At 41.1% G+C, this 16094-nt stretch overlaps 1 protein-coding gene across 1 annotated transcript in view; it reads left to right on the forward strand.

Moving 5' to 3' along the window:
- The window catches only part of LOC139732144 (uncharacterized), a 37192-nt gene extending 22418 nt beyond the window's left edge, over positions 1 to 14774 (forward strand). Inside the window, exons 16-31 of the mRNA XM_071643016.1 lie at positions 4 to 295; positions 1035 to 1579; positions 1853 to 2156; positions 2968 to 3029; positions 3856 to 4016; positions 5076 to 5186; positions 6018 to 6156; positions 7252 to 7515; positions 7926 to 8214; positions 9114 to 9364; positions 9669 to 9959; positions 10724 to 10893; positions 11544 to 11719; positions 12137 to 12244; positions 13535 to 13918; positions 14419 to 14774. Of these exons, the coding sequence (XP_071499117.1) occupies positions 4 to 295; positions 1035 to 1579; positions 1853 to 2156; positions 2968 to 3029; positions 3856 to 4016; positions 5076 to 5186; positions 6018 to 6156; positions 7252 to 7515; positions 7926 to 8214; positions 9114 to 9364; positions 9669 to 9959; positions 10724 to 10893; positions 11544 to 11719; positions 12137 to 12244; positions 13535 to 13918; positions 14419 to 14573 (3702 nt within the window). The 3' untranslated portion in view covers positions 14574 to 14774. The remainder of the gene's footprint in view (positions 1 to 3; positions 296 to 1034; positions 1580 to 1852; positions 2157 to 2967; positions 3030 to 3855; positions 4017 to 5075; positions 5187 to 6017; positions 6157 to 7251; positions 7516 to 7925; positions 8215 to 9113; positions 9365 to 9668; positions 9960 to 10723; positions 10894 to 11543; positions 11720 to 12136; positions 12245 to 13534; positions 13919 to 14418) is intronic.
- The last annotated feature ends 1320 nt before the right edge of the window (positions 14775 to 16094 follow it).

The raw sequence follows: 16094 nt of genomic DNA on the forward strand, positions 1-16094 counted from the left end.
CAGGTACAGGACGGATACTTTGTGCACTTCTTCTCGCCAACCGACTTCCGGGCAATCAGCAAGCAGATCGTCTTCGTCATCGACGTCAGCGCGTCGATGTACGGCACCAAGCTGTCGCAAACCAAAGAGGCCCTGAAGACCATGCTTGACAACCTAGGCCCCAGGGACTACTTCAACATCATCACCTTCTCGGACGGCGTCCAATACTGGCGGGAAAATAATCGTCTCGCCCCAGCCCAGACACGCTACATTGAGGAGGCGAAGGCCTTCGTCGACAACTTGCGGGATGACTCGGGTAAGCTCGCCCAGCCGACACCGGCGCCGCGAAACCAAAAAGAGGAAGACAGCTCTGCTTTGACACTCTAAGCATCCATACTATGTTTTAAACCATCCACAGCTATTATAGTCTCCATTCCTGCCGAGATAGGCCGATATTCATGATACCTTAAATTTCCTCCTTTCTCGAATAACGGAGATTTCAGTAAGTTGTACGACTATCGCCCCTGGGGGCACTACATCGAGTTTGTTTTGGTGGTAGCTCCAACCTTCATTGTCGTATTATTTGACCCCCCCCCCCAAGAAAAAAAAGAAAGAAAAGAAAGTGTAAAAGAATATTGATTGAACAAAAGAACCGACAGTTTGAAAGTAGCTGTTGGATATCTAGGGAAAACTTTTTTTAAAAAAGTATGAGCTATACTAACGAATTTGTGTCCACGTGGAAATTTGTACATCACAGCCAGTGGTAGTGGCTGGTGCGAAGATATTAAGGGTCACAGCAGCAGGTATTACATATTTGACGTCCTTCAGCACATTACCATATCATTAAAGATCAAAAGGAAAAACCTTAGTCCTCTCTTGCGTTTTAATGTGTAAACCTTATTTTCATCATCCTCATTCTACTATATATCAGCCATTCTCCACTTCACCATGACGCTTTCCCTATGAATTTATCCAGCAACTTCTCGTTAAAATCCTTTTAGAGAGATCATGTTACGACAAATTAGTGTTCCCATATGAACTTTCTCCTCTTTCAGAGACGAACCTCAACGACGCCATCCTAAAGGCCGCCGAACTGCTCGACAGCGAGGCTCGCTACAATCGCCCGGAGGACAATATCCTCAGCATGATGATCCTCCTGACTGACGGCAACCCGTCCGTCGGCACCACCACCGAGGAGGACATCCTCAACAACGCTCGCCAGGCCATCGATGGTAAGCACGCCCTCTACACGGTCGGTTTCGGCAGGCTAGTCGACTTCGACCTCCTCGTCAAGCTCGCCTCCCAGAACAATGGCACGGCTAAGATGATCTACGAAGGCAGCACCGCAGCGGATCAGCTCAGACAGGTCTATTTTGAGCTCTACCGCCCTCTACTGTTCGATGTGTCCTTAGAGTATCCCAACGACATGGCAGATGCTCAGACCCTCACCAAGCATCTGTTCCCCGTGTACTACGACGGGTCGGAACTGGTCGTTGCTGGTAAGCTGTTGGGCAGTCGTCCCTCCGACGTACTACAGGCAAGGATAGCAGTGAAGTCTAAAGACGGAGACAGGATCAAATCAATCCCTATTGACACAACGGTAAGATCAACAGAGCCAACTGAAAAAAAAAAAGTTTTCGTCAAGACGTATTCTCGTCATCGTAGATCACGATTTCTTAACCCCCAATTCCTACCCTCCCCCCCCCCCCCTTTCAGCAGAAGGGTTACAATACACGTGTTTCAGAAGTGATAGAATTATTTGAACTTTCTGAAGTTTCTGCAAATTTTTAGTCAAAGAGAAGTCACTTGCATGTGGATAGAAAATGAACTAGAAAAATCCGTATCACCTTTTTCCCAATATCTGATCGCACAGTACACGTCCCCCGAGCTCAGCCAGTCTCGGGCAGTCCCCAATGTCGTGCGTCGCATCTGGGCCATGAAAGCCCTCCAAAATCTGATCAACGAATTCGGCGAGAGCACCGATCCCATCGAACGCTACGACATCGCCGAGCGCATCATCAGATTGGCCCAGGAGCACAACTTTGTGACGCCGCTGACCCCGCTAACCGTCGTCGATCCCGAAACTGGCGAAGCGATGAGCGGCCCGGACGCGCCGATGGCATTGCCGGCGCTGAGCAGGGCGAACACGGAAAGGAACCTCCTGGAAGAAGCAGTGGGTGAGTAGGCCTACTTGTACATGTAGTATACTATTATGATCAATGTTTCCCTAATTAAATTTGTACATCTTTCGCTCACGGAAAGTATGCACATCCATACATAATATACACGTTTTAAGGGCTAGCGCGCACAATTAAAACAAACAAACTGCCTCCATTTCACTGCCATCAAGCGTGAACTGGCAAGAGGGCAATAACGGCATTTAAAATTCAAAAGGATACCTCTCTAATACTGTAGGCCACTTGGTAAGTGAAGAAGCTATTTGAGGTTGCTATCAATGAGTCAAATGCCGGTGTATGAAATCCTCGAGGATGCTGTGCTGGACTGTGAAGCACCAAAGCTGGGGACTAAGATCCCTGACTTAAGCTATTTGTATTTGAAAGGTAGAATCTATTGACATATTTTTCAGCATGTGTTATACACTGAGAACCCTTGCTATATCTTGAGAACCTTTGTAATCTGTTAAGGACCCCATGTTGTCTCTTTAAAAAATTGAGGTTCTGTGACAGTGAAGCCAAAAAAAAAAACCAAACCAAAACAAAACAAAACAAAACAAAACCCAGATAATGACAAGAAACTTACATGGTCACGTCACTGAGACAACGCTATCACGATGCCTTACGAACATCTTATTCTGAGACTCACCAACGTTCACGTTTCCATGTCCCCGTGTAATGAGGTATATCAACAGATAAGACTCCATCACAGAGTCATTCCGACATATTTCATCAAATATTTTACTTAAGAATTCATTTTGTGTATGATTCACTACCGTTACAACTTTGTACAAACTTTGTATCATTCACTCAGGAAATCGGCCAAATGAGATTGACACCACGCGGTTAGATGCCCCCCTTGCTGTTAGGAACGACGTAAGTATTAATGTCCCCCCCCCCCCCCCCGCCTTTCAATGCACAGAGGATAACACGGAAACCATCTTAAGATAATCCACACATGACGTCGACACGCCGAAGAAAATGTTTCCTATTGTACATTTGCAATTTTAATGCAATTTATCAGGAAAATAGCGCTTTCACACTTCATTCAAAAGAAATATCCGGTTGTCTGTCTGCCACTTATGCTGAGGAAGCAAACCCAGCGGGTCATAAACTTCTCTTTAGTAGAAAACAATCATAGAAGCCAACTTGTCAAGATGAGATCACATGTTTTCCGTCTTGATAGTTTTCGTAGTGCCTTAAACACCATAGTGCTGTAAAGACCTTAATTGTCTACTGACGAAGAGGCTTTTACGATGTTTTATAAGAAAATTCATCTCCTGAATGAAGTTTGAGGAAAATCGGGCAATGCATTTAAAAGTCATGAAAGCTATACCGTTTTAAAGTTTTATTACCACCATCACTGAATAAGAGGGTTACAGCAGATCTCGAGACCTAGTCATGGAGCGATATAAAGAAAGTGTAAAGAGAATTCCAAATAGTTGTTCATTTTCTAGCATAATAAAAGAGCACTTTATTTCCTTCGTTCAAGAGACAGGGGAATATATCAGCAATAGGTCTCGTTACTGCAGCGGATAATTTGACTACTGACCGATGACACGGTCAATTCTGTATCACAGAGTGCTCCGAGCCCCACGATGAAAAGATACTTTATCACTAAAAATAGAAGAATTATTTTCTTTGTACGCTTCCTTTGTTGATGCATAGGACCCAATTTATACCTTACCATTTCTCTTTAAAGCGAGGTGTTTACATCACCCGGCTAGACGTTAATTCCGTCGTCGTCCTACGGTATGCGACGACCACGGTCGAGTGTGAGATGATCAGTAACGCGTCCACGACGGCTCAAGCCGTCTTCAAGCAGAAGTTGCCGTCAAAAGCATTCATCACCAGTCTTCGACTGTAAGTTTTTGTGATTGTTTTTTTAATGTATCTATGTATGTATTTTTTCTATCATGTAATTAATGTCAAATACAATGATTATAATATAACATAATATAATTTTGCACAATGTAATGTTATATAGCATTTTGTAATATATATAATATAATATAATACTATATAATATAATAAATGTAATATAATATAATATAATATAATATAATATAATATAATATAATATAACATAATATGATATCATATTATATTATGTTATATTATATGTGACCGTGCACCTCAAAACGAACATAAAGTCGCACACACTGATTTTGCGTGAGGTCTGAAAATAAGTGAAATGGGTCAACCTAGCCGAACTTGACTTTTTCATATTTTCTGAAGGAGCGGGTCTTCTTTTACATTATGCTAAAATTTGGTATCATAAAGCGGGCAGGAAAGTGTGTTTTTTTAGCAGTTTATCTCGAACATTTTTGGTAGAATAGTGTGATTAGGTGTGTCTTTAGAATCTCTTTTTCATTTCTGAAAAACCTTGTCCACAATCTTCACTTTCAACTCTAATAACTTTTGGAAGGATAGTGCTACTGCTTTGAAAGTTTGCATTTATTATGGACAGAATGTGTTAATAAGGCATGCTTAATTTCAGTTTAATTTGATAATCCCTTCATTGTTGTTACTCTGGTGGTTTACTTCCTGTTTTTTGTCCCATTCATCGCACAGCCAGCACGGTTTGGTAAAGATTAAGCGCTTGAATAGACACTGTACTTCAGAGCCTCTTTTCTCAGTTCACACTTTTCCTGAGTTTGTGCTTTCTTTCCAATATTTAGATAGGTTAGGAGAGTCCATTTGATTTGAGTTATACATCATTTTAAAGCTTAAAGTCTGCTCTTTCAGAGCATGGTCTTAACTAAAAATTCATGTCTGGCGACTTTTTGTTTGTTTTGAGGTGCAGGGTCACATATTATATGATACAATATAAAAGATATCTTATACATCTATGTGAGTAGGTTAAGAGTCCCGAAGATGATGATTATGATCGACAATACCATTCTCTCTTTTATCATCTAGTTTTGTCAACGGCCGTACCTATACCAGTGACGTTACAAATCCCCAGGACACCGCTGGGCTTGGCCTAGGTTCCCTCGAGATTGGTCGATCGGGAGGGATACTGTCACCCCTGTGAGTACCGTTTGGTTCTGGTCGTAGTTAAAGATGTAGGATGTACTTAATCCTCTAAGCTGATGTAAGCTAATCTCACGGCAGCACACACCATACGGTATTCGTGATTTGTTTATGATAGTGATGCCACAGCGGAGGGTCAATCTTCAGAATGCACAACAAGATGGCTAGGGAGCTACTCGAAGTGTGCCCATCTGGTTTCTCCTTTTAACACATACATACTATACAAAACACCAAGTGTTTTGAAATCTAGGTTTCCCAGCAAATCGCAAGTATGCAGAAATGGGAACCGAGATTCTTACTTTGAAAGTATATATACAATTATATATATTCGAGCTAAAATGGAGCATATACGAGTTATCCTGCATTACTTGGGCTAAAATTTTGTAGAGTCACATTGAGCGAGCGATCGAGATTTCCCTACATAGAAAGAGCAAGAAAATTACCATACTATTCGCATTTCTTATACTTTACATTTTGCTTTATTATTCTATTCTGAAGAATTATTTCTTAAGACATTGCTTAGCTGTCCTCTATCAGGACCCTGTCGAAATAAGGAGACTCATCATTTTTTTTTTTTTTGCTTATGGGAAAGGGTATCGTGTTGTTCTTTAAATCGCTGTCGAGGAAACATATCAATCAACAAGATATGACCTTGCTTTAAAGTAAAACAGCTCTTAAACAGAAGACAACATAATACTGCTTGTTTGAAATAAAATTACAAGGCTGAACAAGGCATGATGATGTTGCGACGTCAAACTAATACCGTGTGATAATAGAAATCTTTGAGATGTATAGCGCGAATTCAAAGTCCTTCATCTTTCTCTGTAGGGACCCTAATAACGACATCCTTGTGGTGTCAGTCCCAATCGACCCGAGACACACAGCCCTGTTCACCCTGACCTACGAAGAGATGCTGCCAAGACGACTCGGTAAAATACAGCAAACTATCGGCATCTACCCAGAGCAGGTACATAAAACTTCTTTTCTGGCAGCAGTGTATCCGCTGAGGGCGCCTTCACAATAAAGGCGGAAGCAAGCGTGTAGTCTTTTGTCGAACCTGCATGAGGGGGAAAAAGGGAAAATGTCTGTGTTTATAATATACCGATGCATTACGCAGGCTCAATACCGTATCAAAAATGAGCATAGTAGTTTCTTTACCAAGAATCACATTGCATGATAAAAGAGAGGTATACATTCATGTCGTTTATGAGGTTTGACGGATCCAGAACACGTTCTCTCTGTAAAACTGCAATGTGTTCTAGAATCTACTTCCCCTGAAGTGTTTTAGCGAAAGAAAAATCAATTTGAAATCATCGTATAGTTTTTCCCTCGCAAGCACGGAAACCTCTGAAAAAACAACGATCATTCTTTTTTTTTCATGAATTTATCATTTTACTTATGAGAACGAGTCTCCAATATTCGGGTAACAAAGGACTTTGCGATGCAATAGCGACTTACCAAATACCAATACCAAATTTGATTTATTGGTTTCTGTATCATCATTGTACATATACGCATTCATGTACAAACATAAATATGATAATACTCATCAGTATTTTCTTGTTCATTGCCTGTCTACAATGTACAGCAAGAGTACAACAAAACATACTACGATGAATAATACAGAGGGGCTACAGCATAAGCGTAGCTTGATTTGCGTGCAGCCCCCGTAGCATAACATAATAATGTACATCGGAAGGAGAATAGGAGGGAGGGATGACTTGCATAGAGATAGGATAGTTGAAAGGAGAATGGGAAAGGAGATGTTTGTCTGCTTTCACTAAAGGTTTTCACTTGTGACTTCACTTGTGAACTGTGGTTGAAACAATCGCAGAAAAAAAAAACTTGCCATGAAATTAGGAAGACACTAACAAGCCTTCATTGTAATCCATGACCAACAGTTTGATAATCTAAGATATCACAGTTGACCTTATCTTCATACATGAAAAAGATGTATAGAAATCTGATTAAAAAGTGGTGACGATGAATGATACAGTGAGGAGCTAAATTTTATAAGAGATTGAAGAAGGTGACCAAACGAACTATTTCGATCACTTTTCAGGTAGTGGACGAAATGAATCTTCACACGATCGTCATAGAGCCGCAAGGATTCAGTTTTGGCGGGGCGTCTTTCCAAGACCAGACCAGACCCGCTGACCCTATCCCCCTCGATCGGTTTAGCTCACTGATGCCGGAGGACGAGCGATGGGAGGTTCAATACTCGCCGGGCCCTAGAGAGCAGAGGGACGTTTCTCCACGCGGGTATATGGGAGACTATATCGTGGAGTATGACGTCAATCATACCCCTGATGGAGGCGATATCCAGGTGAAGTTTTGCCTATACATTTTGAGTGATAATTTTGGCGGTATGACAGTTACTATCATTATTATTACTGTTATCATTATTTCTTCGGCTTTCAATCACAAATATCAATATAACATAATGCAAAATCAAAATATTTTCAATATTCGTCAAGAGTTTCCGTAGACTTTGTACAGGGTTCATAAGGGTTCCCGTATAGGTTAACCCTTACAGTACCAGAGAACTTGGACAGTGTGTACAAGGCTAAGAGTTGTCTGTAGTAATCGTCACTCAAAGGGTTGAAAAGATGACCTTGACTCCTTTGAGATTACAATTTATGCTCGGAACGTTGTTGAAGTTATCAAAATATTTTATATATAAGAATGACTACCTGTGAATAATCTTAACGGAAATAGTATGTTCGTATCAACCAGGTGCTCGATGACCACTTCGTCCACTACTTCTCGCCGTCCGGACTGTCGGTGCTGCGGAAGCACGTCGTCTTCATCATCGACGTGAGCGGGTCCATGGCGGGAACAAAGCTGCGTCAGGTGAAGGACGCCCTCACGACCATTCTCAATGACATGCCGGAGACGGATAAATTCAATATCCTCCCCTTCTCGGACGATGTTAACTTCTTGGATCGCAACAAGATGCTCACGGCCACCCAGTCGAATATTCGCAGAGCCAAGCGGTTCGTCAACAGCCTCCAAGAGAGAGAAAGTACGCTCGATTTTTAGCCAAACATCCTTTACTAACTATAACCGATAATGGTTATGTCATAAATCATGATGGCATGAAAAACTACAACACAAAACACCTTACTAAACACAAAACACCTTACACCCTAAATAGCGAAGGTCACATGCAGAAAATAGATCTCATAATACACTTATCTTGAGTCTGTGACAATGATGTGAAGTTAATTTCAGTTGCAGCAATTTGCAGATATACAACTTTACTATGGCAACTGTATTAACCTTACTGGAAAGAACACAGTGTCCCATAGTGTATTCACATAGTTGACTATGAGAAAACGCTCGAATTTAACAATGTGAAGATGATTTCACACTGTGGTGTGATTTTCACAGAGTGTTCACATAGTAATGCTTTGTTTCACACTGAATTGATTACTCACATTGTGTTCACACTGTTAAAACGCTCGAATTTAACAGAGTGAAGAGAATTCACACTGTGTTCACACTGCGTTTCACACCGTGTTTCTCACACTGTGGGACACTGTGTTCTTTCCAGCAGGGAACAGTCAATTACAAACAAAATTGTGTAATTAGATACCGCGGTTGCCTACATTATTGCATTTTCCATTAAATAATGCAGACCGATATCAATACTAACTTTCTGCACATCTACATAGTGTTATATTTTCTGGTTGGTTTGTTTTGATATAAAATAGGGAAGGAACACGTCATTTTCGGTGATTCAAAAGCCCGAGTGTGATTCTTCAATCCATGGCTAAAGAAGGTTAATCTTGTGCCACAGTTGCGACATAAAACTTTGACAGAGAGGAGAGAGAAAATATATATACAATGATAGAAACAGACGATCTTGTAGTCGCATCTTAGCTGAGCATGAAATCCTGTCCAAATTAAATCACATTCTAGATACCAACTTGTATAAGGCCATCATCGCTGGAGTCCGGATGCTCCGTGACGACGCCGAAGTCGTCCAGCAGAGCGAGAACGTGGTGTCGATGCTGATCGTGTTGTCGGACGGCAACCCCAACCACGGGGAGATCGACAAGGAGATCATCGAGCGGAAAGTCGATAACGCCATAGGAAACGACTTTTCCCTCTTCAATCTCGGATTCGGCGAAGATCTGGACTTTCCATTCTTGCAGCGTCTGTCGCTGCAGGTGAGAAAAATGTTTCCGTCCCAAAGAACACACCACTGGATGGCATTACTTTGTGCCTTTTTTTTGAATCACTAATATCTCAATTTACTCAGGCCATCTCGCTTCACTTCATTGCTCGTTTCTCCTTGATAATGTATTTGAAATCCATTCCTCCCCAAGTTTCGTTTTAATTACTGCGGAGCTATATGACGTAAATCATTATTATTTCGGGCGGGGAAAATAATAAAGTATTGAAATTGACGCATGCCTAGGTATCATTCTTTTCTCATTTTAAATCCCACTTCATTGGCTTGACAATGTACAGAACCACGGCGTCGCCAGGCAAATCCCCGAGAGGGCGGACGCGGGAAAGCTGCTGGAAGACTTCTACTTCGAGGTGGCCTCGCCGCTCCTTCGCGACGTCTCCTTCATGTACACGCGTGGTTTCGAGCGGAACACGCTCAGCGAGACGTCGTTCTCCAACTACTTCAACGGATCGGAGCTGACGATCGTCGGGAAGCTCATGCCTAACACTCCCTACCGAAATCTGCGCTCCTACGTGTACGGCAGCACCTCCCAGAGACCCGTCACGCTGTCCGCGAGGAGAGACATTACGGTTAGTGTTGCTTTCTCGCTTCTTATTATCGTCGATTATTATTCAGTTTTACTTCTACGGGAAAAAAATAAAGAGCACAATTTATAATAAAGATTAATTTTCAAAGTGAAGATGTATCAAAAACAGTTATCATCTGGGTTTAAGATATCATAGATGTCTTTTTCTGTGAAATTGAGCCAGATGTCTCCAGACTGAATAGGAAATGAATGTTTTGTTGATTTTCCAAATTGATATTTTTTCCTTTTGGACAGAAGGCGGGCCTCTCCTTCCAAACAAACATAATAAGGTGCATGACAATACGTACAAAGTTTACACATACTCGTACAAGCGTGGTTGATTTAATGCCTTTTGGTTGTGAAATTTTCCATTTTTATGTGCTCGTAATATGATTCTTTCCGATGACCAATGTTTATTTTGAAATGAGATACAGTAATTTGTAAGCTGCGAAAACTGGAAAAAAAAATAGGATTAGCATTAGGACTATGATTATGATTAGGATTACGACTAACATTAGGATCGTTGCTCACTTCTATTTCTTTGCACATTCTATCTGCTATTGAGGGTTGTTGTTGTTTGTTTTGCAAAGCAGTATGTTCGCTGTACAGTTCATAAACTGCTTGCGCCCTGCCTTAGAAAGTGTTTAAAAGTTAGTACTCCATTTTGCAGCCCTTGTAACATCAGCCATAAAGATGGAACCATGCCGGACTTTCCAAACCATTATATTGTCGCTTTTAATGAATTTTTATACCATACCTGATTTGCAGGCACCGAACATGGTTCTACTCGACGAAGACGTCCCAGACAACATCCTGGCGAAGATCTGGGCGTATCACATCATCCAGGACCTGAAACAGGAGAACGCGGTGAATGAGATCAACCCCGAGTACGCCACAACAAAGGATGATGAGATCAGGGACATGTCCATCGAACACAGGTCAGCGAGTGACCAATGTATTCTGGTCAACAACATCAGCGATCAATCGCATATTTTGCGGGATTGTTCGATCGCTCGAACTTTCTGTATTTCCAGTCCGAGTACGAGACGGTTTATCTATGGCACTGAATCATTTAACAAACCGAATGATCATTAATGATGGTTATCTAATTCGTACAACTACTAATAGCCAATTGCAAATCAAAGCTGTAAATCAAAGTTCCCTTAAAACACTCCGTTCTAATTACCTAATCTTTATTGTTCGCTGTATAATGTGGGGAAAATTGTGACTCATGATATTCACGGCCTCTTTCTTCATGCAAGTTACCAATCTTTTTGCCCAGCAAGCCGACATGGTGATATTGCAGTCAATGTGTATTTGTCGTGAAATATAAAGTAACAGAAAAAATATAAAACAACAGATGCAAAACGATAGGGCAATATTTTGTCTGAGCTATGCCAAAGATGGGCGTCGGCCTTCCGCTGAGGGTGTAATAATTTTCAATTCAATTTCATTTCTTTTTTCAAATTATATTTATTTTTATCATACTTCTCATTCATTGTTATCAACATCATTATACTACCTGAGGAAGCACTATATTATCACACCTCACCTTTGCCTTCTATGTCGATCTACGCAACATTCACAGCTTCTTTAACCCCTTCACGGTCCTGCTGCTGAGACACCAAGTGAGTTCTACCAACGTCGTGGATCCCTTTGCAATGCGCATCATCGCGTCTACTCTACCTAGGAGAGTCAGGGAGTCCCTATACGCGGACTACATTATCACAGCACCCTACGTTCCACCCACCAGAATCCCCGACGGTAAAATCACTTGTGCTGTGTGTTTAACTTGCATCTCCTTTACTTCTTTAATGGACGATTGACGCAATCACTTAACTGGAGTTCAGTAATATCTGTTTTGCAAAACACACTCTAAGTGAATCTTGATATACACGTTAGTGACAAAATAACGTTACGCACGTTCATATCAATCAATGCGCCGAATTTTGATGTGACTATACCATTATAGTCATGATAGTCTTATAGTTTAACATTGTGCGTCTCCTCCTTACCTTTTACTTCATCCTTCTCCGCTCCTTTTCTTCTTTCTATCCTTACCTTTCTTTAGCCCATCTGTAGTAAAGTGTAGCCCAGTTTTGCTAGTATCAGACTCATTATATCGTCCTCTTTGTCATTGTGGTGCCCTGTTGCTTGATCCCCACCGCCGTTGCTTTGCAGAAACCTTATTGGACACCGTTGCGATTCCGGAGATCAGCATGAACGTGTGCCTGGAAGACGATCCGTGGAGAGGGGACATTTTGGCCCTACTCGAGGATCCAGTTAATGGTAATCACTAAATGGGCCACGCCCACCTGATGTGCTCGTTTGTGGTTGTTTAACAATACATCATGGAAAGATTTGGGGGCCTTTCTTGGTTCTACAATGAATGGAATCCGATATTCAAAAATAAGTGAACCCTTTCGGGGTTTTGTATGCTATTGATATCGGTATTGCATCTTCTCCGTGAGATCTCTGTGAAAATAACAGTCACGAACGTTGTCCCGTTGTTACTAAATATACTAGCTGCGGTTTACGTTAGCAAGATGGCAAAAAGATGATGCTCTATAATTTGTCTATCTTTTATTCCACTAATGAGCTCATCCAAACCTTTTTTTTTACTTTGATCACGATAGATTTAATATGTATGTTGATTATGTACATGAGTAGGACAATTTTTACTTGATGCTACAAAGCGTTTACTTTATGTGTGAAATCTCATGAACGTACGGCAAGCCGTGTGCGGTTATGTGCTGTGATCTTCACTTACCAAATTCAAACACAGTAAATACAATAGTGTCATATTGCTTCCCTTGACGTTGCTCGATGTCTTATTTTCAGGACATCGGCTCTTACATATGCGTATCCCAACCACATTCTTTGATACATAATTTGTCCAATTTCAACATGTCTTACAAGAATGCTTAATCAAGCAGGTTCGACATTTCCATATCATCTACTAAGCATTTAAAGGACAAGTTCACCTTCATAAACATAAGGATTGAGAAAATGCAACAATATTAGTAGAACACATCAGTGAAAAATTGAGGAAAATTGGACAATCGATGCAAAAGTTATTAATTTTTTAAATTTTTGTGTTGGAACTGCTGGATGAGGAGACTACTACAGCTTGTGAGTCATATGCGTACAACAGTATAAAGAAAATATAAAAGAAAATTCAACATATTTTCACTTTTTTCGCATAATAAAAGAGCAATTGACTTGCCTCTTTCTAAAGGCAGGGGGAATAATATTACCCATAACATTTATCGGTAACGAGTCAGGGGAATGTGTACTTTTTTCAAAAGATGGCATTTTGTGAAATTCTCTTTATATTTTCCTTATATTGTTGTACGCATGTGACATCTAAGTTATTCACACACTGCAGTAGTCTTCTCATCCAGCGAGTACTGCACAAAAACTTCAAAAATTCATAACTTTTGAACGGATTGTCTGATTTTCCTCAAACTTTCAATGATGTGTTCTACTAATATTGCTACATTCTCTCAATCCTTATGTTTATGAAGGTGAACTTGTCCTTTAATGTTATTCTTTGAATACAATTCTCGTGCCAATAAGGTATTACGGTGAGCGGAACCGTTGGCGGCGATTTCCTGTTCGACGAAGGAGTGATCAGCGACCGGACCTTCACCGAGGAGATCCTTGTCAGCCTGACCTCGGAGCAGGACCCCCACATCTTCGAGTTCACCGCAACTTCAATCATCGTCGATTCCTTCCAGACGGTTCGCTGGTCGGACGACGACGCGTCGACCTCTCTCATCATCGGTGACCACCGCATGGACGTCGTCGGGAGGAACGCGACGATAAGATTGAACAACGGCACCGTGTTTGAGATCATGGCCGAAATGTTACCCGCCGGTAACGACGGGGAGGTTCCCTATCACCTCTCCTTTGACGTGGTCAGATCGGGTGGTCTCTCGTCGGCTGTCAGTGGAATCCTTGGTGAGAATAAACCAGTGATGAACTCGAATCCCTGAACTCGCAGGAATACCAAACCTCAATCACTTACAGTGTATATCTCATCTAGTTGTATATTGCACTCTGTAAAGCTGCAAATTTTACAGTAATACGGGCTCCGGTCTATAATGTCAAGCATAAGGCCTACTTGTCTTTAACAACAAAAGAGATTATTATTTTGGTTCATTCTGAAGCTATTCAAAATCGATGAAAACAGTGAAATCAATCGTAGAAGTGATTTCTTCATATAGATGTGGAAATAAGTCATATTTCTCTAATCCGCTAAAGATTAACGGATTTGAAAAAAAATAATAACTGAATTATTTATCGCACATTGTATACTCGGTCTTGCAGACTCACATCATCAGTTCATTAGAGGGTGGAAAGGGGCACGTAACATACGTAGGTATCCACCCTGCCCCGAACTGGTAGGCTTATAGTTTTGGATTTGTATTATTTTTGAATACTTTCCTCGTTTTGTGCAGGTCGCTACCAGAATTCTAGGATCGTTTTTGATGATGACAGGAGTAGCGGCGGCAGCTGTAACGCACCCGGAGTCCCCAGCCAGGCAATCAGGATCAAAATGGTCTGGCGTCAGCTGTGGACGCCTAACGCGCGGGAAATATGTGGACCTTACTAAAAACACCGCCCCAATATGAGTGATGCAACCTAAACCAGGATCACGGGCCCTGAACACCTACGACTGAGAACCAGTCGTGGAATGACGGATTTTATTCGGACGTTGTTCAGATGAAGTCATTAATCGGGAAGATAAACTATGAGAGTTGTGTTGACATGTCTTGTATGATGAGAGCTGTCACCACCTGATGACAATGTCATGGTCTGATGTCATCTTCAGCAACAATGAAATGTATGTGCAGAGGGACCTTCCAAGACTTCAGTATATCTATTGTTGTGGAAGAACGTCTAATTCCTTTTGAATCATTAGGTTCTAAATCGATGCCTTTTATCCTAGTTTGTTCTGAGAGGAAACATTGTTGATATAATTATTCAAACAGCAATTACAACATGTTAGTGGTGGAAATACAAAAACATCTTCTATGGAAGTTTATTTGTTAAATTATAAGTTTTACACAGCTGTCTCTGATGAAGGAATATTCCCAGAATAGTCGGCTCGTCAGGAGTTATGTGTGACGTCACTCTGTCAATGCACTGGACATAGAATAAGTGTATACATATCGCCCTACATTGCCTCTTGATGCATATTATATTATTTGCAAGAGTTATCAAAGTTTGGTGTACACGCAGATTTTTATGTCTAGTCCCCTACGACGGGTGCAACAATAATGACTCTTACCGAGTAACTAACTACCAATTGTCCACTATGATTGCCTATAAACAGATATTCTATATATCAATGAATACTTTCAATGACGTTTTGCGGGCCATTTCGGTGTTTGTTTGTTTGGTTGGTTGGTTGGTTGGTTGGTTTCTGGGGGAAAATTTTTATTTTTTGCTGTTTGCGGGATCATGTATGCAAAATCATTTGGGGACTGCAAAATACTAGCATGTTGTGTTTGCAGATTATATTGAAGCGCACATTACTCGTAACTAAAATTCTCAGTCGTTTTTTTTTTTCTAATTTGTTACAAATTTTCACTGATGCACCATATACAAAGCCTGTCATGATAATGTCAAATGAGCCAAGCATGTTTTTCCTTTAGTAGATAGGAATCAACGTTATCCGTTGATACTTTTCCTGGGCACAGCGAATCACAGGGGGTAGAATACAGACTTGTGTCGGAATCACTTTTCGGCATGTGTATGAGTGTGCGTATGTGTTTGTTCGTGTACATGTATGCGTGAGGAGTCGGGACCAACACGATCAACAATGAAGATATAATATGCCATTCCTTGCACTACACCATGTACCGTGGAACGTCGAAATTATATTGTCTTTTTCAGGGTAGACATTGTGTATACAGTAAAGATATGTGTAGGATCTACCTTGCGTTACTACGTCGTTGTTCTGAAACATTTTCAGTGCAGTTGTGGAATGTTTTCTTGGTAAGGTGCTATCACTTTAAAAAAAAACTGTAATTGTTGCCAAAGCTGCGTCCTGTCTTCCTTTCTTCACGATGTACGTGTCTGATCTTGGTTTTTGTGACAGATTTGTCCGCCGTATCTAAATAAGAATCTG

This window comes from Diadema antillarum, unplaced genomic scaffold (genome assembly GCF_040938485.1).
Source record: "Diadema antillarum isolate AM-2024a unplaced genomic scaffold, OU_Dant_1.0 seq00000400_RagTag, whole genome shotgun sequence".
In the NCBI taxonomy this organism is placed as follows: Eukaryota; Metazoa; Echinodermata; class Echinoidea; order Diadematoida; family Diadematidae; genus Diadema; species Diadema antillarum.